The sequence below is a fragment of the Dermacentor albipictus genome, chromosome 4 (assembly GCF_038994185.2).
Source record: "Dermacentor albipictus isolate Rhodes 1998 colony chromosome 4, USDA_Dalb.pri_finalv2, whole genome shotgun sequence".
In the NCBI taxonomy this organism is placed as follows: Eukaryota; Metazoa; Arthropoda; class Arachnida; order Ixodida; family Ixodidae; genus Dermacentor; species Dermacentor albipictus.
The window spans coordinates 55,414,974-55,440,024 of NC_091824.1; the positions used below are offsets into that span (position 1 = coordinate 55,414,974).

Genomic DNA, 25,051 nt, shown 5'->3' on the forward strand with positions numbered 1-25,051 from the left:
CAGAAGGGAAAAGTCGCATAATAGGTAAACCTTTACACTCAGTGGTGTATTCTGTCTTGCATCTTGAAACTGTTAAAGTGCACAAAGACGAGAACGAAGAGAGTGGATAAGACAAAGCACCTTGTCCTGTCCACTCTCTTCATTGTCGTCTTTGTGCGCTTTTACAGTTTCAAGATGCAAGTAACTCACTTAACTAGCCCATTTGTCCATTCTGTTGCAGTGTTCCGTCTTATTTAACGGTTGCTAATAAGGTGTTTATGTTTGCTCTTCCTAAACCTAACCTCACATGGATTAAAACGTGGGACTCTTTTCAGAAGCGCTCTTACTTTTGCGTGCTTTGCCTTCATAGCTTTTCCTTCACAGCCACAGAAAGTTGTCCGCGAGTTTACCTCGGCCGCACGGCTGTCAGCGCAGTTGCAGCCCACGCACCCTATGTTGGAAGTAATCCGAGATGAGTGTAAAGACTGAGCGGGCTGAGCCATGGCTGAGATGGCTGTGGCTCCATCTGCGCGGTCTTCCCGCGCGTTTAGCACTGGTGGTTGCATAATCTCAAGCTTCGGATGCGTTCGCTCCCTGCTGCCTGAAGTGTCATCCCACTTCGGGCGACGCTTCAGCGGAAGGTAATCACAGATCAATACAAATGTCACCCTCGACGCTTTGATGTGAAACCAATGCCTTGACGTGAAATCATGCTTAAATTTTGAACCCAAAAATTATGCTGGGCCTTTTGTGATGCGCAATAATGTAACTATTCTTTTCAGCTCTGTGCGCAATATAGTCCTTTTTTTTTTTCAATTGTATTTTTCTGAAAAAAAAACACGAACAAAATGTTTTCCCCGCCCCTCAGAATTTCATGAAATTTTACATCTCTAGCCTCGCTTCGTAGTGCCGGTGTGAAGATATCGCCTACACGGAACTGTATCTTCTTTTTCGTCGCCAGCTCTTAAATTCAACAAAATTATTTTTTATCTCTTTGAAATTTGTTTTTACCGGTTGCCCGATAATTTGGAAAACTTTACGGACCCTTCCATACAAATTGGGCTTGTAAAAGTGCGAGACACAGGTGCCATTGCACACTTGAATGCTAATGAGGTGCTATCTGCAGATGAAGTTCCCTAACACTGACCATGCAGCTCTCATTCGTGGACAAGGCATGCCGATATGCCAGGTTCAGACAGACACGCTATTACCTTCTGCCCGCATACATGCACTTCATGGCCCACTCGTGGAAGGCCCCTCACCCTGCTCCAACTGAGGATATTATGCCTCTTACCTTGGATGTACTCTGAAAATGCATCCTGTACACCCTACTTTCACCCCTCTCCAACCCTAAATACCTCAGCCACGTGGTTAACTCTAGCTACCAGCCTCAATGGCCAACAGTAGCTGGACTTCATCAAAGCAGACCTTCGTCAGCGAGGCACGGCACAGAGGGCTCTGGCAGTACCACACCTTTACCTTACAATAAAGTGTTTTCTCTCCTGTGGCTTATGCCTCTTACTCTTTTCATATGCAGTGCTGTATTTTACCACTTTCATTTTATATTCTTCAAGCAAAGAGACTTGCAGGGAGGGGCACCTGTGTTCAATCAACAAGTGCCTCCAGAACCACAACAGGCACTTCAGGATACTGTTTACATTGGCAGTCATTTGGAGCATGAATTAGAGGGAGTGCCAGGCTGAAAACAGGTTGCAAGTTTTCAGTCTTCAAACCTTTGTGCGTATTTGATGTGTACGATTATCAATATCTGATCAATATAGGATTACCATGTAGCGGCCGCAAGTAGGCCACAACGTGCAGGCAAGAGTGAGCCGCGAGCACACCTCCGAACAAGGCCACCTAAAGAAAGTTCCTTACCCCAAACTGGTTTCTCTCTCCCCGCTACTTCCACTCTCCACCAATGGAGAGGAGATGGGGAGAGAGAAAACGGTTCGAAGATGCGCTCGCTCTTGCCTCCGCATTGTGGCCTGCTCACGGCTGCTACAATCAATATATTTTGATCACATTATGATAATCACAGTACATTTTCTTTACCTTCTTACTTTCGTGAGCACAGAGTGCTCCACACTGGCGTAACCAGCTTACTTGGTAGAAAACTTTTCTTCAGCTGTCGTCGTTTCTCCTCTTCCATCAGAGATGGGACGCCATAGACGTTGCACTTGAATAGACTTTATGTACACAATATTTACATCGACAGCTATTTACAGTGGGTCTGACGTATGAACTCGACATAGCCGATACAGTGGGTCTGACGTATCAACTCGACATAGCCGATAGTGCATAGCACCGTTCATTCGTCAGACCCACTGTAAATAGCTGTCAATGTAAATATTGTGTACATAAAGTCTATTCTCCAAATGCAACGTCTATGGCGTCCCACCTCTGATGGAAGAGGAGAAACGACGACAGCTGAAGAAAAGTTTTCTACCAAGTAAGCTGGTTATGCCAGCTTGGAGCACTCGGTGCTCACGTGTGTGGGAAGGAGTAGAAAATTTACTGGTGCAGTCGACAGGATCGAAACAGTCGACGACAAGGAACGCTCTGCATTCCGACTGAAGCGTCGCAGACAGCGAGGAAGTTCGCCGAAGACTGCACCAGTAAATTTTCTACCTTCCTTCTTACACACGTGAGCACCGAGTGCTCCAAACTGGCGTAACCAGCTTACTTGGTAGAAAACTTTTCTTCAGCTGTCGTCGTTTCTCCTCTTCCATCAAAGATGGGACGCCATAGACATTGCATTTGGAGAATAGACTTTATGTACACAAGATTTACATTGACAGCTATTTACAGTGGGTCTGACGTATCAACTCGACATAGCCGATAGTGCATAGCACCGTTCGTACGTCAAGACCCTTGGGTTACACTGGTTCCTGGCGCAGGAAAGGTGCTCTGCACTTTCGGCTCTGCCGAGTTAAGGCGCCGGTCCCAGTGTAACCCAAGGGTCTTGACGTACGAACGGTGCTGTGCACTTTCGGCTATGTCGAGTTGATACGTCAGACCCACTGTAAGTAGCTGTCAATGTAAATATTGTGTACATAAAGTCTATTCTCCAAATGCAACGTCTATGGCGTCCCATCTCTCATGGAAGAGGAGAAACGACGACAGCTGAAGAAAAGTTTTCTACCAAGTAAGCTGGTTACACCAGCTTGGAGCACTCGGTGCTCACGTGTGTCAGAAGGAAGGTAGAAAATTTACTAGTATCACAGTTGCAGGACGCTGCTGCAGCGATAGCAGCAGCATATAAGACAGCTGGCACGTGCTGAAGTGATGCTCGATTACCTTCAAGAGTACTTATTGAACCTCTGAGTGGCTTTCACTGGGCGTCAGACGTGCAACAGAAAGCTTTACAGAACTTTCTGCCTTGAAATGTGTGACGGTCGAACCTCGTTATTCGTTTACGCACACATGCCGATATTGGAGGAAAAAATTTGAGAATATTAAATTTGCTTCGTTATATTTGATAATTTGCTATAGCAGTGTTCGTTGTGTCGAGGTTCAAAGGCCGGACGCATCTGTCAAGTTCTTGAATGGCTGCTCTGTCGGACATGACAATATCAAGTCCCAACATAAAGGAAACTTGGAGTTTGCTGTTGAGTTAGTACATGGTGCTAGGAACAATTTCTTTACTAGTATCAGAAGACTCCAACATTATTTCTTGGATGCAACCAAAACGGTGCCGGTACAGAAAATTTGTTTCCACAGTGGGTCTTGATTGTGGTAGATTGTTCTTCAGCACAGCAATGTCCAAGCTTCTCCATGCTATCAAAATACTGTACAACTATATGAGACTACATGCTAAATATGATACTGCACTCAACCTCGTTATAATGATGTTGAACGGCAGCAAAATTACTTTGTTACATCTGTTATTATAGTTTATTGCAATATATGCCCAATGAGGTGCACAGTTGTAAACATGAAAATAAGACTGCTTTGCAGACAGCGGAACCCCTACAGGGCCACGCATGCAATGAAATTTGAATAAGAGAAAAGAATCTGTGTGTGCAACGCACGACTTAGCATATGACGCGACAGCGTTCAAGTTCTCTCAGAGCAAGTTCTCTCTGATGAACCCCTCTAAATTCTCGCATAAAATTTTCAAGAAGCTTTCTCTGTAGCCACACTATTACTAAGAATAATTTTTTTAAGCCATGAAAAAATTTTGCAGCAGTTAGCCATTTGAAGGGACACTAAAAGAAAATATTAAGCGGAGTTTATCAATCTAGAAGTACAATTGTTTTCTGGGTGCCAATATAAGAACTTGTTGCAAAGAAAATTGCCGCCAAACGTCCTACTGCTGCTGCTCCTCAATTTGAATCGCTTGCATCGAATCGGATGAGTTGACATAGCCCCAACGTGAGCCATCTCTCTGCCACTCTCTGTGAATCAGCCAGTGCCGACGACAAAGGAGAAATATTGTACTCCAAAATAAGTGGCGCTGCTCCAATTTTCCATTTTCAAAATTTTCTTGCTAGCAAAAGCTCTGTCCTGACTACGAATGATGAATTCACTATATTACGGAGCCTAATCTTTCAATCTAGCTTAACTTACCATTTTTCTTTAGTGTACCTTTAATCCTTTATGTGCCACTCCAGAGAATACGCGCCTGGGCGGCGATGCCAACCTCTGATCATATTAAAGCCAGATAGGCAAACCAAAGTGGGGTAGAGTAGTCAAGGAAATGCTCCTGTGTTTAATAAATTTACACGGATAGAACACAAAGGAAACTTTTTATCGAGAAATCATAGCTTAATAATATACAAAGGAAAGACAGATCAACACAGTTCAGCTGGGAGCACCTTTCGGTTTAATGTCAAACATCCCTGACTTCAAAATGCCATGTTGCATCTCAGCAGCAGCCAGCAACCTTTGTTTTACTAGCTGCTTGTTATGACTGACAGTACATTATGTTACAGCCCTCCTTCACAGTATTGTTACATGAAAATTTACAAGGCATATGTACAATCCTAACATGTATAAAATCTACTTGTCAGTGTAATCTTCTAGAATGTCTCCCATGTGGTCGTTGTGCTTCTTGAACGATTTCGCCCTCTTCGATGACGGCTTCTTCCGCTTCTGGGCAACATTCTGCAGGAATGAAAGCAAGGAAAGAAAAACTGCAAGTTGCCATCAACAAGTTTGTGCAGTCAAACTTGGCGAGATTGAGAGTGCGTTACAGATAAAAGCTTGCCTATTGGTAAAGTGTCTCAGAGCATGCTACATTGACCTGGGAGCTTGATTTTGCCTGCCAAAGTGCAGCATACAGACTCTTCAAGATAACCACCATGCCAGAATGTGCGCCATTGCTCTGGCCTTAGTTCTTTTAAGAAAGACTGCCATTTATGATAAGGATACACATCTTAGGAGCAGACTAAGTTTCAAGTTTTACAATGTGCTGCAATGCTAGCCACTAAAGCAAATGCGGTATTAAAATAAACACTCAGTACTCAGCAGTGCTCAAATGCACTACAGCAATATGTCACTGCCAGCACAAGTTGTTCTTGGCAAGCAATACTGAACACCCATGCACATCTGAAAAGATAACTGATGCTTCTGTTCAGCAACATAATACCATGGTTTCTGCACTATAAGTCGCTGTTTCCCCTAAAATTTTTTGTTGGTGCGGCTTGTACAACGATGCAACTTCTATATGCATAAAACCATGCACGCTTGCACACGCACGGTCGATATGAGAGTTGCTTTCCATTTTCTGAGCACACCATACTGCAGAAGCAATGCCAGCTACAGATCTATGATGTCTTATAAAAGTTATGCAGAGCTCAACAACGGTGACTCGGCAATGTAGCCAGCTGAAGTAGCTAAACTTTTTAACTGTGTGAAAAGATAAGGCCTTCAATGGCTTTGAGTGAAGTGCAATAAATGTTCGTTTTCTGCACCCAAGAGGTTGAGTTTCTTGCTGTAATTAGCTCGGATGTGGCCCATAAAAATTTTGTTCACAGGAATGTAGTGCCCTGAAATAGGTAAGACAGCATCTCTGCAATGAATGTACAAGCGTGCTTTACTCCGTTTGATCATGCCCACCGAGTTGAATAGGTCAATTTACACAGCGGTACTGCTTGAATCCGAAGCTTTTTTTTTCGAAACTCGCAATAAAGTGGGGAACGTGACTTATACAAAGGTGCAACTTACATTCAGAAAAAAGGGTTAATTACAAATGGTTGGTGGGCAGTTGGTGAACACAGCAAATACACATGTAAGATCAGGCGTCATATAAAAGCACTTAATTAGTGAGAAAATGTTTTAAGTGCCTAATTTAATGCAGCATTCCGCTAAATGCAGAAACATCAGCTAATGACTGCCAGAACTTTATATGCAGCACGTTGGATCAAACTTGGCCGGGACAAGAATCACACAAAATCAACACAGCAATGGTCCCCCACGCCAGTTTTCGTTTACTTTTTCTAGAAACGAAATCATTTCTGAAAAAGTTCTGCAGCACTCACTCAGTCGCAGCAGGAGAGCTAGATCTACACTCGAACCCACTTATAACGATACCGGTTTTAACAATATGTCAGATATAACAATGAGCAGCTGATGCACTGTCAATTTTTGTATGCGTTCTATGGTAAAATAAACTGCTTACTACAAAGCACCCATGCCGTCTTATCAGTTAAAACAATTAAATTTGGCCACGGGGTGCACCCTCTGAAAGAAAAAAGAATGCCAAATCCTCCTAAAATATAGAAGGAAGGGGAGGGGGGGGGAAGGGGGGCCTTTGTTACACTCGACAGGGGTGACGAAGCGGCTGGCATTTCTATCTTTTATTTTCCTGGATTTTGTGTTCTTTTTCTTTTCAATGCAGATATCCAGTGGCCAGATTTAGTTGTTATAGCCAATTATGCAGCATGGTAACGTAGTAAGCAGTTTTCTTTTACCATAGAACACACACAATGTGCAGGCTGGGGCAGCTGCTCGTCGTTACATTCGTATTGTATTGTATTGTATTGTATTGTATTGTATTGTATTGTATTGTGTTTAGTGGCGCATAAGAAACTCAGGCTATTATGCGCCAAACGCAGGGTATCATTTCTTTTAAAGACGTTGGGTCACCTCGGCGAGTCCTTGTCTGGGCAAGGATCCCAACAAATTAAGTAAAGACCTCAGCTTTCTTCTCAGTCAAGAGAAGTTTGCTGAGGTGTTCCACTACCGTATTTATTCGCGTATAACCCGCACCAAAATGTGAAAAAACGCGTTTAAAAAGTGGGGGTGCGGGTTATCTGCGAATTTTTTACTTGGGAGGGGGGGGGGGGGGGGTCGGCTTCACCGCAATGTGCGGCGGCCTCCCCGTGTAGTCCGCCATCCCCATCGTCATCGACGCTTGTCAAGCCGATGAAGGGCCAACGAAAGGCCAGCCGGGCCAGCATTGTTGAGCCTCGCGTTAGGCGCTGTTTAGTGTACTTACCCCAGTTTGCACTGTTTGCCTGCTTTGTTTTGGCATCATGAGTGCGACTCGACGGCAGTGTTTCACAGCGAAAGAGAAGCTGAAGATTATAGCCGCTGCCGAAGAAATCGGCAACAGAGCTGCTGCAAGACAGCATGACGTCGACGAGTCGTGCATTCGCGACTGGAGGAAGAAAAAAGAGAGTCTCGAAGCAACGAACCGGGACAGGCGAGCGTTTCGGGGTCCGAAGACTGGCGCGTACCCCCACCTCGACACGCAGCTTGCGAAGTTCATTGAGGAGCAGAGAAGTCGTGGCCACGCTGTTTCGACTGAGATGGCGCAAATGGAAGCCCTGAAGTTGGCCCGGGAATTGAACATTCCACGTGAGTTTCGTGCAAGCCGTGGATGGCTTCAGCGCTTCATGCGAAGACATGGATTTTCTATGCGGCGGCGAACAACCATGTGCCAGCGGCTTCCTGAAGCCTACGAGGAAAAGTTGTTGAACTTTCAACGATATGTTATCGCACTTCGGAAGGAGCACAGCTATTTGCTGTCTCAGGTGGGAAATGCTGATCAAACACCTGTGTACTTTGAGATGCCGATGGACACGACCATGGAAAAAAAGGGCTCCAAATCAGTCAGCGTGCTGACCGGCGGAAATGCCAAGCTGCGCTGCACAGTCATGCTATGCGCTTTGGCTGACGGCACGAAACTGCGCCCGTATGTCATTTTTAAACGCAAGACGCTACCTAGCATTCCACTGCCCCCAGGAATCGTTGTGCGTTCGGAAGAAAATTCGTGGATGAACAGTGGCCTAGTCGGTGACTGGCTTCGAGTAATCTGGGAGCGAAGACCAGGTGCCTTGCTGGCACGCCGGTCGATGCTCGTACTAGATTCCTTCAGAGGCCACTGCACTGATGCGGTGAAGGCTCGCCTTGCCGAGACCAGCACCGACCTCGTCATAATACCTGGCGGCATGACGTCCATGCTACAGCCACTCGACGTGTGCCTGGACAAGCCGTTCAAGGCACACGTGAAGCGGCTGTATGCCCAGTGGATGGCCGACGGCCTTTACGCCCTCACACCGACGGGACGCGTGCGAAGGCCTGACATTCCATTGCTGTGCCAGTGGATCGTGGATGCCTGGAAAGCGATACCGGCCGATTTGGTGCGCAAAAGTTTTAAAAAATGTGCGATCAGTAATAGTTTGGATGGTTCCGAGGACGACTACGTCTTTGAGAGTGGCGATGAAGCCTCGGATGGCAGTAGTGAGAGCGGCGACGATTAAGAATCGGATAACCAGTGACGTGGTGGCGGTCGTTTGAATAAATGTTCTGAAAACGAAATGATCACTGAGTGTGAGTTGCATCTTTCTAGCGCTCATTTTTTTTTTTTTTCAGGTAAACGTGCGGGTTATACGCGAGTTTTTTTTTTTTTTTTTTTCGCCGAGTTCAAAGTTAGGGGTGCGGGTTATACGCAGGGGCGGGTTATACGCGGGTAAATACGGTACGTAGTAAGGCACAGCGTAAGAATTTAAAGTTTTTCTGAGATACCTGCTTCCCTTAAAAAGCTAAAAACATATGACTTATCTACAAGTGCATCTTCACCTAAAAGCAATGTTGGATGAAAGGGAATGTTTTTATTGCAAAAAGGGGTAAAATATTTTTTTGTGCAGTTTTTCAAGTTTTGTGCTCAATAAAACGTGACTGACCGTAGCTCACTTCCACATTTTTCACACAAAGGTTTACCTTGTTTTGTCAACAAGAAGTTATGTGTAAGATGTGTGTGTGTCGATGCGTAGAAGGCACAAAACTGTTTCAATGAAACGTTGCTGGTGCCCGAATGACTCCAATTCCCTTAAGATGGGCTTTACCAAGGCGGGTCCTGTTTTCAGGATGGCAGGGCAGCTTTCACTGCGTCTGCCGGGGGGGCGCAGATAGCCTTGCTTCAGGCATTGCCTTGGCAATGGCGAGATTCTGGTGTGGTGTGCTGCCCCCGTGCACCACATCGGCAAGGTTTGTCTTAGCAGAGAAAGAGAAAGTGTCTCGATCCGCATGAAATCGCTTCCACACTTCTTTGAAGCTGATGTTTTCCTTAGTTTTTATTCTTATCATTTCCTTTTCATTTTTCCAGGCCTGACACGACCTGGAATATGCTGCATGGTCCCCTTCACATTTCACGCAATGGGGTGCAGCTTCACAGTCATCGGATGGGTGGTCAGTCGAGGCACATCTTGCACATGTTTGACGGCTACGGCAACTCTGCAAGCCATGGCCGTATCGTTGGCATTTAAAGCATCTTCTGGGACTGGGGATGTAATGCCTTACAATTACCTTAATGTAGCCTACTTTGATGGTGTCAGGGAGCTTGTGGGAAGTGAATGTCAGAACCAGGTGTATTGTGGGCACTTCTTTGTTGTTCTTTCTGATATTTTCCCTGTGGACATTTGTCACAGTTTGTTCTTTCAATCCTTCAAGTAGTTCTTCTGTCAAGTTCAGGAAGTTATTTTTGGATATTACTCCACACACAGTGTTGAGGAAGCGATGTGCTGAGACTGTAACGGGGATGTCCCTAAATGACACAAGCTTTGAAATTCTGAGGTGTTGCGGTTTTTTTCCGACTTCTAAAAGGAGGTCTCCGTTTGCCAGTTAAATAGCTTGTATCCTGGCCCTAAGGCTTCTGTGAGGGACCTAGACACAACAATGGGGCTTATGGTGCGTCCAAGATTGTCCGTTTGCTTGTTATGAACAACATGAAATTTTGGAAACACTTCTTGGCTTTTTGAGAAAAATTCAGCTGCTACATTGGTCCGCCCTCGTTTCTGAGGGTGATCAAGTTTTGGAGGGGAGCCATAAAAATAAATTCTATTTTGGCCACAGTGGCAGCCGCCCACCACGGAGCCCAACAAGGGGCCGGGGCAGAAGATTGCAAGCAATTTCTGCCCTCTCCAGCTGTACACCACAACTACAAGCAAATATGGCAGAACGCAGGGTGGTTCACCACACAAGGTTAACCCTAGCCACCAGGAAGGGGAAAAAATGAAAAGAGGAGGAGACACGAAAGGTGCGAGAAAGAGGATAGGAAAAGGCAACTGCCGATTTCCCCCGGTCGGGTCAGTCCGGGGCTGCCGTCTACGTGAAGCCGATGCCAAAGAGGTGTCTTGCCGACACCGACGGGCCGAAACGGTCCAAACACCCGGCATTGGCTCAACCCCGAGGATCCTCTTTTCCCTGGACACAGCTAAGCCGCACACGGTTAGATGCGGGAGGGTCCAACCCTCGTGTGCTCGGCTACGTGGTGTTGCAACACACCAAACGCCTGCTTACGCAGACGCCGGGTGTTACATTCGGGCATTGTTAAAATGGGTGAAGCTTCTTTCTGTCTAAATAAAATGTTTGTCCCCTCTGCTATTCTTGTGTAACCTGGTTATAACAAGTTTTGGCTATAACACTTAAATATTGTTATCAGTGGGTTTGACTGCATTTCATTAGCTGTGTGAACTTACCACTTTCTTGACACCCATGTCCTGCATTGATGTGATGCCCTGTTTCTGCAAGTACTCCTCGATCTTCTGGTCATCTATACCTTCAACAGCAACACTTCTCCAAAGCTTTTGGAACTCTGCACAGACAATGACAGAGAGTAAAATGAGATGGTCTGTAGGTACTGTTGATCTGTTGCAAAAAATAGCATTCTAGAATTATGTACGCTGCCCCTTGCTTAACAAACTGATAGATGAACCACTCTTCAAAACTTTAAACTACCCATTTAATTTGAAAATGAATTTATAAAGAAGCATGCTGTTTCGTGTTCATGGAAGTGGACATGCTGCGAGCTTGTAGTTGCGGTGAACTCAACTGCAAGTGTTTTGAGCTGCCATATCCTCTATCTCTCTCTCTCAGTCACACACACGTGCATGCACCCACACAACATTGATGAGCAAAGTGACAAGATTACCGGAGTGTTAGCAAGTCGTATTAAATAAAAGCTGCTTAATCACCAAGTCTGTAAACTTGTGGTACTGATATCACAGAATGTTAATGTTCAGTGACTTTGAACTTTAAATTTCAAAATACAGGCCTTGTTTTACTGAACGAGAATCGTGGGTTATTGTGTTCTACTACTTTATGCCAATTAAAACAACCCGGGTTTTGTCAGCTATAATATCAGTAGACAGTAATGAAATCCAGCACTATGTCAACAGGGTGTCCCAGCTAAAAGTAACCATCGTTTTAAATATGACGGAGTGCGCTTGTGGGCTGAAACGAACTCAGTGGTGTTGAGGATCGCATGACCTAGTCTGCGGCATTCTTTTCATTTTGTAAAGTCAGTTAATTAGTATAAACTAAATGCCTGCCTAACTTTTAAAATATTTGCTTCAGCAAGGAACTGCCAATACAAAAGTTGTCAATCACATTCAAAAATAGCCGACTGAAATGTTTGCAACTAGGTACTGTTACGTTTCGCCTACGACGCGCGGTGTAGCCGGCGCAGATGCAACGAACGCCGGGGCTTCGTTCAAAGCGGCGGACATTTTGGCCCGTTCGGAGCGGCCGCGACGCATCCCCGCCGAGCGCGTCCCGGCATGTTTCAATGCCACGTGTCTTCGTGTGTGCGTGTGTGTGTGTGTGCCCACGCTTGTCAAAGCGCGGCAGCCGGGGAGAGGAGCTCCCCCAGTGTGAAGCGAGGAGGTCTGACCGGCGCCGGCCCGGCTGATGCATCACTACACTCGTCTCTACATGTCTCAGTCCGTCCGTGCCTCGCTGTCACGTGGTGTCATCCCGTGACCTTCCTTCTTGCCCGCGACGCCAAGAGTATAAAAGCAGCTGCCCCCGGACGCCAAGAGAGAGGCTCCGAATTCTTCCGTCGAGAAGCGTGCTCTCCCGTCTCTCCACTTCGGTCGACCTGACCGGCCACTCTTTTGCGATGCTAGAATAAACAAGTTGTTCTGTTAGCAGTCGACTCATGCTTTGCCGGGACCTTCGGATGCTTCCAGTGTGCCCCAGGCTGCCAGGCCAACGCTACCCTTGGGGCTTGCGACCCATTTGCAACAACCGGCGCCAGCAGTCCGATTGCAATAACGGGCGTCAGCACTGAGGTTCCAACAGCTGGTGGCAGCGCTGAGATTCCAACAGCCGGTGCCATCGGTGCGGTTCCAACAGTACCATTGATGGAGCTTGTTGTACTTGCCCTCAAAGAAAGCCTGCAAAATACAAAAACAATTGCATGATAGCGCCACTATTTCAGTGCTCCCAGACGACCGATCAGGGAATGACATCCACTTGTCTCTGCAGTGCTGTCCAGGACAGACTTGGCGTTTTTGGTGGCCGCAAGGAATGTGCCAGCAACTGCCGACCGCCATCAAAAGCAAGCAGGCTTCTGTAGGAAGCAAAGCCTGGCCCACATGGAGCTTTTTTGCACGTGAAAATGTACATTGCGGGACATGAGTGCGATCGTGCCACTTAATTGCACCGTTGTCGTGGGCACACAGGGCGAGCAGCGGTGATAAAGGTGTATCGCACCTTGACGTGACAAACATATTCACTCCACCTGTGGAATGAAACCCGGACAAATAAGGCAACAACAACAACAAAGAAAGTTCAGGAATGAGTAAATGTGGACCGCAGAACTGTTTAAATGGGAAGGAAAATGCAATTGTCATGTTCTTCTATTCGTTCGCGATCACATCTTACTAGCGACAGTTGCTGGTGCGCATCTTGCAGCCACCGGAAACGGCGATGAATGATACGGTTTCATGCCATGTACGCTGACGATATCTTCTCAGTGCTAAGAATTAACCAAAGCCAGCTACGTTTTGGAGAGATGCTTCATCTGCCTCTCGCTTGAGACTCGAGGTTACGCAAGCTCCAATACTAAACACGCGAGAAGACAGCGTACATGATGCCATGCCGCCCCGGCACAGCCACGCTTTGCACACGTGGCAGATTACCTCTAAAGCAGGGTGTTCTCTGCATATGTGCTCAGCCGCACTTACAACCATGCGCAGCCACGGCCGAGACACGTGCCAGAAATCGAGACACGCACCAACTTACCTACCACTCCACCTCCCTCTCCCCCGCTCCTCTCCCTCTGCTCGTGCGGGAAGGTGGCACTCACGAAGCCACCATCTTTCTTGTCTCACCCTCGCACATAAAGCCCACAGTGCGTGGGCTGCGATAGGACTTGTAGGATATCGCACTTGTACTTTATACAGAAGACGGTGCAGCCCAACATCGGCGGCCGCTCCCGTTGTGCGGCACGCTATTTGAGAGGTGCGTTGTGGGGATGCACGACTCTCTTGCGTCTCCTGATATGTTGTTTTCTCGCAAAGCTCCCATCTCCTGTAATTCTGCTTCGCCACGTGGCTGACTGCAGTGGTCGGTACGTTTGCAGGATAATACGGGAGATGGCGCGAGTGTTGCTCTGCTAACGCCACCTAACGGTGGAGTTACTTGGGTGCAAAAAGGAGAAGGCTCTTCCTCTTTGCCTTGGGGTCGGCAAGCGGTGCGGACGTTCTGCGCGTGCGCCGATCCATGCTTCTGTGAGACCCTTTCACAAGGCCTACCCCGGAATGGACAAACACGCTTGTTCAAACGTGCCACCGTTTGCGTGACCGTACACGCGAACGACCAGGCGTTGGTGTCCAGCATGGGGTGAACATATTCGCTCGTTATCAGGTCACGGTGAGTTGGACTTCCGCGATTTGTTGCGCGCCCATCAGCATGTTTTGTGGATAGCAACTCGGCTAGCAGGCATTAGTATATGAGAGGTGCAATAAATGCCCTTGTGATTGTTTGCACTACTGTGTTGTCGTTCCTTTGTCCCAAGAGCATGGGTGAGAACCCCACAGCGTTTGCAAGAAGCTGCTTGTGATTCTATCATTTGACCATCTGAGTCCACGGAAGCTTCCATTTATTGTCTCGGCATTCGTTTGCTGCAGCAGTGAAATACTGTTATATTGAAATCGCATATAAACTTCGTTATATTGAGGTTCTAAATACATATACAAATGTTATATGGACACCAGGTTAGGAAAGTTAAATCCGTTTATCAAGAATTTCATTATATTGAAGTTTGTCATATCAAGGTTTAACTGTATTTCACAGGCTTTCTTTAAAGGCAAGTACAGGAAGCTCCATGAATGGTACTTAGTTGCAAACACGTCAGTCGGCGATTTTTAAATGTGATCTACGATGTTCGTATAGGCACTTAAATTTAAAAAGTTAAGTAATGAGTTTACACTAATCAATTCACCTTGAAAAAAAAATATACCGCAGACTAGGCTGCACAATTATCAACACCACTGAGTTCAACGCCCCTAGCACACTCAGTCATTTTTAAAACGTTGGTTATATTTAGGTGGGACAGCCTATATATAAACCCATGGCGACTCTTGCAGAAGCTTGTAAAGCACACCTGTGCTTTCTTACGCAAAGTCTGGAGATTCCCAACATGCATTCCCAAACAGGCCAGCGAACTCTATTAGTAGAGCCCACAACATGTATCACAAGTGCTTTCAAATTCCTTGATTTTTTTCCACATTTTTTCTGAGCTAGAGACAGAAACGTTAGACTTAATCTGCAGAGCCGGCGCTTCTAGCAGATACTACTACATTGAAAAGGTGCAGATTCATGGCCCTCAAAACTGGGGATCGGGAGTTACACTCTTTGATTTATTAGCATAGTCTCTCCAAAAAACTGCAGCTGGTTTTCATACACAAACAATAAATTGCTTTATTGAGTGAATCTTTATGTCGCATTCTTTCTTCCCAAGAGCATGACCCACCATGGTAGGCTTGTGCCACCAATGTGCACCCCAACCACAGGGTGGTGGTGAGTTTCTGGAGAGGCCAGAGTTTGCATATCGTGACAGGTTTTTAAAGGGACACTAAAGGCAACTATTGAGTCTAGCTAAAGTGATCGATTAATGCTTGAGAACATCTAAGGCACCAATATCATTGCAAGAAAAGGTGCAGTAATGCAGAAATTGAGGTACATGCAGGACATAATTTGAGACTCCCCCGGGACACTTAAGTACTAGCCCGATGACAAAGGCACCCCTCATTAAAATTCTGTCTTTAGTACTCACCCACCCGTAATAAAAAGATCATTGTGTGGCATTATAAGATTAAGGAAAATTAATTGTCCAGTTCTATTTGAGATTTAGAAACTACTGCTCAGTGACAAGAGAAAAAAAATGGAGCTGGGCAGGTCATGTGATGCGCAGGTTAGATAACCATTGGACCATTAGGGTTACAGAATGGGTACCAAGAGAAGGGAAACGCAATCAAGGACGACAGAAGACTAAATGGAGTGATGAAATTAGGACATTCGTGGGCGCTAGTTGGAATCGATTGGCACAGGGCAGGGGTAATTGGAGATCGCAGGGAGAGGCCTTCGACCTGCAGTGGACATAAAAGAGGCTGATGATGATGATGATGGCTTTACCCCTGGCATTGACACGGGTGGATGAAAGGATTCGTTTTGTCCACTCTGTCCATGCATTCGTGTTTCAGTAGTTTTGTTACTGCATATTGCTGTGCTGGTTTTGCTGTCTCGCGAAACTCATACGAGCTGGAAGTAGCAGAGAATGCCACGTCCATGTGCAGGTTTTCCAAACGATCCACACCACTTGACCAAGAGCAGCTGCAGCGACATATCCAACAGTCTGTCTTGGCTCGGTTTCTTCATGACTGTGCATTTGTGTTTTGAGCAGAAAACCGTAGCACACCCTGTCAGGCACCGTTTTACTCACCGATTGCAGCAAAGGGCGGTGATGGCGCAAGTAACATCACCACTCCCTGCTTGGAGCTAGGCAATTTGACTTGCGCTATAGGTATCGGACCCTACAGGCAAAATTTTTCTCGTAAACTGTCCTTTCATGGCATGAAAAAAACGCAGCGAGGTTTCTGAAATGGTATTTAGCAGTCCACACCGATTTAGTACTTGCCTTTAGTGTCCCTTTACACCTCAACACATGATGACACACATGGTAGCCAGCTGCACAAACAACACTTTGGAGCCATGGCTCACCATAGCATTTCTCACCAACACTGATCAAAGGCCCAAGCGAGAAACACAACATTCATGTTCATACCGTTATATACCCAACACAACGATTAAAGCTTTTGATGTCTCTGTTTGCATGTCTCTCTGTAACAGAACAGCAATGCACATAAACATCCACGGCCTTCAGGGCATAAACCAGGTTTCGTACTACAGAAAAACAGGTTGCTGATCAGCAAGCACAGCACTTACAAAAAACATATGCACTGAGCTTGCTCGCTGCATTGCTTTTCAGACCCAACAAACTATTGTAGTTTTCTTTTTTTGCAATTGTCTCCAATGCGTGCAAAGCAAAAGCAAGCAGACCATGACATTACAACCATTCAGTCAAGAAGCAGTAGACCAGCGTTGAGATGAAGAGGAAGCCGAGAAGCAAGCAACTCACCCTCATCAACGTTGAACTGCAAGGACTTGTCGTTGTAGAAGAGCACCTTCTTTTTGTCGACAGGGCGCACCACGTAGATGACACTGTCGCCCAGTGCCTTGAGGTGGCGTTCCACATTGGGCAACGATTCCTGCACATCCTCCAGCAGCACGCCTCCAAGGCCTCGCTGGTCGTGTTTGTCTAGTAGCCGCAGAAGACTCTTGCGATCCTTGAGGTTGTACGCAGGCCGGAAGCAGTACTTGCCGTCTAGCGTCACTTGAAGCTTAGGGTTGTTTTGCAAGGCCTGCACATAAGTAACGTGTTTAACCCACGGAGTACCAACTTGCATAATTGTTTCAACACATACCTTCACTCCGTGAAATGCTGAAGAGAGCACAGTGGAATCCAGAGAAAACGATGAGTGAAAGTAACAGCAACTGGGGAGATATTGTGGCCCAGAGTTTCAAATTAGGCTATTTAGGTGACACCAGGGCAGCTTCTGGGTTGATTTTTGAAGGCCATGTGGTGTAGAAATTTTGGACTCAAAATTTTCAAAGTAATTAGCCAAAGTCTGATTTAATGTTTGTGTCCTTCTAAGCTATGGAGTTCAAATGAGACTAAGCAACACAATCTGCTTACAAATGCCAACGAGTCAAAAACTCGTTAGCTTTCAAGTAAAAAGACGAAGTACCTCTGTCGACAGCCAGTGCTTTTGCCGTGCTCCAAGGTCCAACTGGTTTGTCTCGTCCAAAATCTCTTCGAGCGACAATGGGTGCGTGTCACCTTCCAAGTGCCTTTGCTTGAAGCGTGAAAACAGAGCAACAACAAGACAACAAATGCACTCACTTTCCTGCTTTTAAAGTGGCATGAAATTACTAAGCAGTGTCTTCAATATACAGAATGAGTGCTTAACTTCTGAGTTTACCAATTTTAGCTGTGAAATCAAATAGCTCTAGTTTTTTTTCTTCGCTTTTTTCCCTGAGCGGCTTGTTGACAATGTTAAAATTCCAGTGGTACAACAGACAGCTGAATACTAGTTATCCATAATGACTAATGTTTCTTAATTGTGCAGTAGACAGTTTCATTACAGTACAGCAAGAATGTGCAAAAGACAATGACCAGAAGTAGGTGATTATACCATTATATTATTAATTAGTAAACAATTATCATACAATTACTAATCTTCCACTTCTAATAACTCATCCACCTTAAATTAAGCAAGAGGTATAACAAAAAGGAAACCTTTATTTAGCATGCATACAAAAAATGTGAAATGTGTTGCTAACTCCCTTTTATTTAAATTTTTTTTTGTGCACTTTGCCTGATAGAATGCATCACTGTAGCCAACCTTATTGCACCGAGGTTCACAGCATGCTCCATGGCAAAGTTAAGGAGATACGCTAAGCAAAGCTGCAAGCGGTTGAATGCTGCTATCGCTATTCTTGCCATCAAAATTTTTAGTTCGTGAACAAAACCTTTACCACTGTTTCCTTCATTGACAATTGAGCCCTTTCCACCTTAGACGGCTTTGAAGATGTTGTTGGTCATCAGTTACAATTGCAACATCATGCTGTCTTCAACTGCGACATGTTTATCGGCAACTGCACCGTTATGACAGCAACATACGAGTTGAGTGATTCCTGGAACAGTGCAGCAGAACTACTTTTCATATTGGCACATTCATGAAGTGCACTGCTTGCACTGTCATTAGCATATGCACAAAGTGCACCTCGGTGATGTCTGTGGAAGGCAGTTGCATCACTGCTACGTGGTGTTAGTTATAAAGCAACAAATACGCCATTGCAGACACCTAAATTTTTTTTGTTGTACAGGAAGATTCATTACAGTGGTCTTAATTGTAGCGGTGGTCACAATACATATCCAAGATAGGAATTCGGCTGGGACATATTCAATACTTTGTTATACCAGTCATATCGCTGTAAGGACATCTGACCATATATGAAAACTGCCTTAGTTGAATTTGATGAAAATGTTGATGTGTTTACTCTGTGGTGAAGGTTTACTGGCATGTGCGAACACTGCCTAAACACCTTCATTCCAAATAAGCGTAAGATTATATACATGAACATACCCCTTGGGCAATATCATTCCTTAAAAGCATAAAATGTAAAGAGCAAGATAAAGAAAAATCCAGAGTCTAGCTATGTCCAATGGTTATATAGCAATCCACACGGAGTAGCATTTAAGTCATAGGAACGTTACTTTCAAATGGTGTTACCAAACTTCTTAACAAGTGACCCAAATAAGTTTTGGAATTTTTTTAGGGATAGCAAGAACCATGTGACAGAGCTATCAATTAATGAAACAATAATCAATGAATTAAAAAGCATAGCATAGAATTTTAAGCTTGCTTTCACAGTATGCTTTCTGACCCATATTTTTGTGCAATGCTAAGTGCAGTTGTTTTTTACCCGTCGCAAGCTGGCTTCATTTCCTACCATGATATCGGTTCACTGCTTTTAAATCTTAGTTCCAAAACATCCCCTAGTATTGATAGATCGAATATTTTTCTTCAATGTTCTGCACAAACCATTGCCAAATTCCTGGTGCTCTTTCGAAGTTGGTTGTTGTCAGCAAAATTACGACAGACTAGAAGACTGCTCGCATTATTCCCATTTTTAAAAAAGGTAGTCACCACCCTATCTCCACGTGTTGTAAGTTGTTGAAACATATTACAGCTAATCATATTGTAACGCACAGTTGAGTAAAGGTATTTTAATTAGTTTATGTTAGGAGAACACGTGCCCAACAAACAGCTAAGTGATAGCCTTGCTCCAACATACACAGTCCTCTCGCAAGAGTTCCTTGCACCACTTGTTCTTTTTTTCATGTGCACCGCATTGATGACACGTTGCTCTGATCGCACATGCCTTGCGATCACATGTTGCCTGCTTCACTGCTGCTATCTTTCGCATGTAGCTGTAAACAACTGGACGGGTACAGGAGACGGCTAGCACGTGTGATTTAAAGGCAACTTGTGTCATTGTCCCCCTTCCAAAAGTGCGTTGTCCCAATGCTCATAACGAAGGCAAGGGTTCCCAGGCTGTCATTTGCAATGCTTGTTGGCTGAAGCAGTTAGTGTCTGTTGTAGTATGGTTTCATTCGGACAACATGAACCATTTCTGTCTGATGCCGCCGTCGTGATGGGGTTACTGGACCTTCTGGAGCAATTACGTAGTTCAAAGGGCCAAGTTGGCGAATTATCATATACGGGACAAAATAACTATGAAGAAGCTTTTTGGATAGGCCACTCATCCGTATGAGAGTCCACACCCATACTCTGTCTCCAGGAGCGCACTGGACATCTTTTCGTCGCAAATTGTATCAATCCACGTCCGTTTGCTGTTGCTGATGAATGCGGTGTCGCACCAGCTATGGTGATGGTCTGGCCAAAAATGAGTTGGAAAGGTGTCACTCAAGCCGTCTCTTGCACAGTGGTATTGTATGCAAATATGACGTGTGGTAGTATCCTGTGCCGTGTTCGGTGCTCCATGTCCACGTATACTGGTAATATCGGTCAGCATTCTGTTGAGTTGTTCAGTCAGTTTGTCTGTCTGCAGGTAATATACGGTGGTTTTTCTGTGATTGGTTTGCGTCAATTTCATAATGGACTGTGTCAAGTTGGCAGTAGATGTGGTTCCTTGGTCCATGATGAGAACTTAAGGAGTGCCATGCCATAGTAATATGTTACGGACAAAAAATTCAGCTACTTGACTGGGCATTCCCTTGACAAGAAACAGTCTCAGCATATCGAGTTAGGTAGTCAGCTGCAATTACGCATTCCTCTGTCTTCAAATGTGGCACCATTGAAAGGCTCTGGTGTCATCAGTGGATTCACTACGATGCGAGTTGGCGTGACCCAAGTTGCCATCTTCGTAGCGTTTCTGTTAACAGCTGTTGGTGCTCTGATAGAATCCACCAAAGGGAAAAACTCAGAGGGCTGACCCCGTAAGCGACGACTGCTACATTTGTGAACGGGAGTGAGTTCTTTGGGTGCGAGTCACCGTGGGTCCGGGCTGCTTTCTCTGACTCGAGAAGGGCTTGAAATCGTACCCACACCTCCACCAGAATTGTAACACACAGTTGAGTAAAGGTATTTTAATTAGCTTTCACTGAGCGAACTTGTACCCAACAAACAGCCCAGTGATAGTCTCGCTCCAATGTACACAGTCTTCTTGCAAGAGTTCCACATGAGTTATTTTTTCTTGTGCCCTGTGCTGACGACACATTGTTCCGAACACACATGCCTTGTGATGATGTGTTGCCTGCTTCACTGCTACTATCTTGCACACATAGCTGTAAACAACTGAATGGGTGCAGGAGATGGCTGGCGCTTGTGATTTGAACACACCTTGTTCTAATATTACCAAATGTCTAAAAAAACTCAGTATTAATAAATTTACAGCATGGTTTCAGAAAGGGTTTTTAAGCAATCCCGCAGTTAATTACATTGATTCACGCCTTTTCTAAAACATTAGACAGCAATGGCCAGATTGACACAGTATTCATGGAGTTATTCAATAAAGGGTTAAACTCAAACTCAAAGAATAGTATATCCTCTGGCTATACTAATTGTGTGGCTTACAGATTACCTCTCAAACTGGGTTATTTGTTTCAGTTGCTGAAACTGCTCCAGTTCTCTTTCTACCATGTCATGTATGCCTCATAGTAGTGTTTTGGGGCCACTGCTGTTTTTTTTTTTGTATATTAACGACCTTGCTAATGTAGTTACTGCTAGAACAGAAATTCGGGTGTTCCGTGAAATTAAATATTTGTGTGATCAAGATGAACTGAATTTTAATTTAGATAACCTGCACTGATGCGATGAATACGGCATGGATATCAACACCAAAAAATAAGTGTTTGAGAATAACATGGAAAAATTTTCCTCTGGAGTATGAGTATAAATTAGGAGTGATTGAAGCAGGTTAATAGCTGCAAGTACCTTGGCCTAACTTTTGCTAACACTCTCTCCTGGAGTCTACACATATACTCTGTTTCAGTAGCCCCGTGTTGCAGAGCCAAGGCTATGCTAACCCATGGGCACAGATTCTTGCGCAGTGAGACGTCATGCCACAGTTCTGAACCAGGTGGACGACTAAATGGCCTTGACAAGTAGTTTTGTTGGCAGCTGTTTACTTGGAAGCTTCTCCACAGGTTGTAGGGTGGTTTATTGCACGATTTTGCTTCATTCCTTAATAAGATAATTATTGAGAATCTATGATAATGAAAATAAAGTTGTTCACTTGTTCGAATGAAAATGTGCAGAGAAAATAAAATATAAATAATGCAACACTACCGTACAAACATTGCCTTGCATTTAAAAACATATGAATAATTAATTGATTTGGCAGTGGCTAAATTCATATGTACAGTCGGCACAGCCCCAACACTGCAGAGGACTCCCTCTTGGGTAGTACTTTGTTTTTCACAAAAATGCCGTCTGCAGACTTGCTTCTGTGGTATCGTTCCAAGCTGCTCTTTTACGCAAAAGGAACGAATGGTGTGGAGCGTGCTTGGAACAGCGTGGAAGGAATGCAGTAAATATGCACGAATTCTAATTAAGAAAACAGCTGCACTTACATATGTTAGTGAGCGCACCATGTACAAGTGGATGTTACAAGGATCAAGAGGTGGCGCTACCATCGTGTGCAACACGCTGGCCGAGTGCTCCTTCTGAACCTTCCGCTTCAGCCGTCTCTCCGACTCTCCTTGAAGATGCACGTCTTTTAGGCATCAGAGCTTATGTGGAAGAAATTTCTACCTCTGCTATCACAACAGCTGATCTCACTGCGCAGCTGCAGTCTCAATTCTAGCACCACTGCCTGCACTGCAGAGCTTGCCGCTAACAGACAGGGTTCGGAAAGGCACCTTTAAGATGTGTTCACCACCCCTGATTTGTCAAAGGAGCCTGTAGCTTGCACCCTGCTGCACAGAACTACTGAAACAGAGTATATATAACATTTGATCTTCCCACTTCGCAAGTCATGTTTCTCGAAGAAAGAGCTCAGAAATTTTTCCCAACGTAAAACTGCTAACATGTTTTTACATAAATCAGGTAAAAGCTTGAGTACACTTCTGTAGAGTGGGACCCTTATACTAAACAGAACATTAACAAACTGAATGCATTCAATGGAAAGCAGTGTAGCTTACTTACTCTAAAATTGAAACACTCGATTCACCTACAGAGCTTATGAAACTAATAAAATTAGAAAACTTGAAGTCCAAAGGATAAAAAAGCGCAGCCTTGAGTTTCATTACCTGCTCCATAACCATAACTTTGCATCAACCCCTCTTCATATTTAACCCCTTCATCTTCACAGTACACAAGACATTACAGGGCCCACTCACTAACTCATGTTGCACATAATGAAATATATAAGTTTTCTTCTTTTCCACGTACAATAATTATGTGAAAGCGCCTCAGAGAACCTCATTTGACACACACCCAGCAGTAGCTTATATTTTTTGTTCCTGTGTGCTCCGAATTTTCATTGCTAACTGCACCACTCTTATATTGTCATGATAATTCTTTTTTTTTGCTATAATGTGTATTTCCATTCACTGCATTGATAACTAATACTTTATACTGTGCCATTTATATTATTTCTGTGTGTGTCACCATTCTTTACATTTGTGTATGTTTTATACACCTGTATCTTTTGTATTCTCGATGCTATTTGCACTGTTCTAATGTATTGACAATTGTATTTTTTGCTATTATGTGTATGTCAATACACGGCATTGATTCTAGTATTCGTTACTATGATGTACCTTCTTGGATCTTCTTGTGGTCTGCAGTGTATACTAAATAAATACATAAATAAGTTTTCACCAGGAACTGCTTACCTTCATGTGCTTCACAATTTTGGCTAGGACACTGAAATTGTACTGTGAGCCCCCAGAAGTGGTCTTGTAGTTGTACGCGTCTAGAATTGAAATGAAAAGAAAGCATATTACTACCACGGCTAGAACGCAGAAACACAAGACTTACGATACCTTTTGGCTTCGGTGGTTTGACTTTTTTCTTTGGTTGAGATGCCGCGTTTCCCGCCGATGAATCGCGGTCGCGTTTTCGGGCTTCGACCACAGGAGTGGCCATGGCCCTCTTTTTAAACGCATCTCTTTCTTTCAGTAGCGCAGGGTCCATCACAATACCTGCGTACACAAGTGTCGTGAACGAAGGCAATGCAAAAACGACTACTGATATCAGTTCCGAAGAGCTGACGTACTTGCGCGTGTATACTTACGTTTGTTGTTTACAGTTCCAAGACACCCAGACTCCCTCTCTCGAAATGATCTAGCTCGAATAATTGAGGGGACTCGAGGAACTTCACGACAGTCCTCCCAAATCTTAAGCCACTAATACACCGTTGAAACAAGAGGAGACGTTGGTGCGAAAGACAGACAGAAACCAGAAAAAATTTGGCTTGTCTGGTCTAGTCTCGCCTCTGTCTGGATTCAGTCAATTGATGTGCTGCTAAAAAATGGCGGCTATGACGCGAGAGGTTACTTTTGACATAAAGTTTCGTACAATGTATATGTAATCGTTGTATGAAACTCTATGACTTTTGGCGTATGCAATTAGCAAAATCATTGCCTTTGAGATCTGTTTCTTACTACTGTTACTATTACTATTATTAGCATTATTTATTATTGTTACTGTACAAGCGGTCGCTGTGTACCACCTTTGGGCGCATAGCCGAGGTACAGTTAGAGGCACTAGTCAAGATTAAGTAAAAAAAAAAAGTTACGGTAACGAGTTATATGCGAGGCGTGTATAGCAGCGGGACTCATGGCGCGTCAATGCGTGGCGAACGACGAGAAACGCGTCATGCGACAACCGGGCTCCTCTCTCGCACTTTTATTATTATTATTATTGACATGCTTCGCCATCTAGTGGCCCTGCCGACATATCCGCGCGTGACCTCAGAGACGAGAAGCGTGGAGAATGCAGAGAATTGTTCCCTCGCTTGTCACACACTCAGCGGCACATACTCAGGGAACCAAGTTGACAAGTCGTTCATTAAAGAGCCGCACATACCCAGTGCATTCATGGCACAGCTCACTGAAGCATTGGCGTTAAAGGTGTCCATTTAGAAGCAGACATATCCAGTGCATTTGTGGTGCAGCCTGCAAATGCATCAGGTTACTGTCCTTGTGGAACCCTTGTGGCGTCGGTTCAATTCCACTCGGCAT

General features: G+C 44.7%; 1 protein-coding gene across 2 annotated transcripts; it reads right to left on the bottom strand.

Annotated features, from left to right (window-relative positions):
- Positions 1–4,665: 4,665 nt before the first annotated feature.
- On the bottom strand, positions 4,666–24,313 carry TfIIEbeta (transcription factor IIEbeta). 2 transcript variants are annotated; one of them, XM_070536979.1, is made up of 7 exons: positions 24,103–24,313; positions 23,852–24,010; positions 23,702–23,781; positions 17,523–17,630; positions 16,853–17,135; positions 10,908–11,023; positions 4,666–5,088 (listed from the first exon to the last, which is right to left on the bottom strand). In XM_070536979.1, the coding sequence occupies exons 2-7, from the start codon at positions 24,000–24,002 to the stop codon at positions 4,984–4,986; spliced, it is 843 nt and encodes a 280-aa protein (XP_070393080.1). In that variant the 5' UTR covers positions 24,003–24,010; positions 24,103–24,313; the 3' UTR covers positions 4,666–4,983. The 2 variants fall into 2 exon arrangements, with proteins under 2 accessions (XP_070393080.1, XP_070393081.1); XM_070536980.1 differs by lacking the exons at positions 10,908–11,023; positions 16,853–17,135; positions 17,523–17,630; ... (1 more) ...; positions 23,852–24,010; positions 24,103–24,313 and adding exons at positions 7,623–7,885; positions 7,984–9,176.
- Between the last annotated feature and the right edge of the window lie 738 nt (positions 24,314–25,051).

Coding starts and splice junctions, on each gene's coding strand:
- TfIIEbeta (XM_070536979.1), bottom strand. CDS start 24,002: ATGGACCCTGCGCTACTGAAAGAAAGAGATGCGTTTAAAAAGAGGGCC. Junction 17,631..23,701: donor AAATTGTGAAGCACATGAAG/GTAAGCAGTTCC, acceptor TCACGCTTCAAG/CAAAGGCACTTGGAAGGTGA. Junction 5,089..10,907: donor ACATGGGTGTCAAGAAAGTG/GTAAGTTCACAC, acceptor TCATTCCTGCAG/AATGTTGCCCAGAAGCGGAA.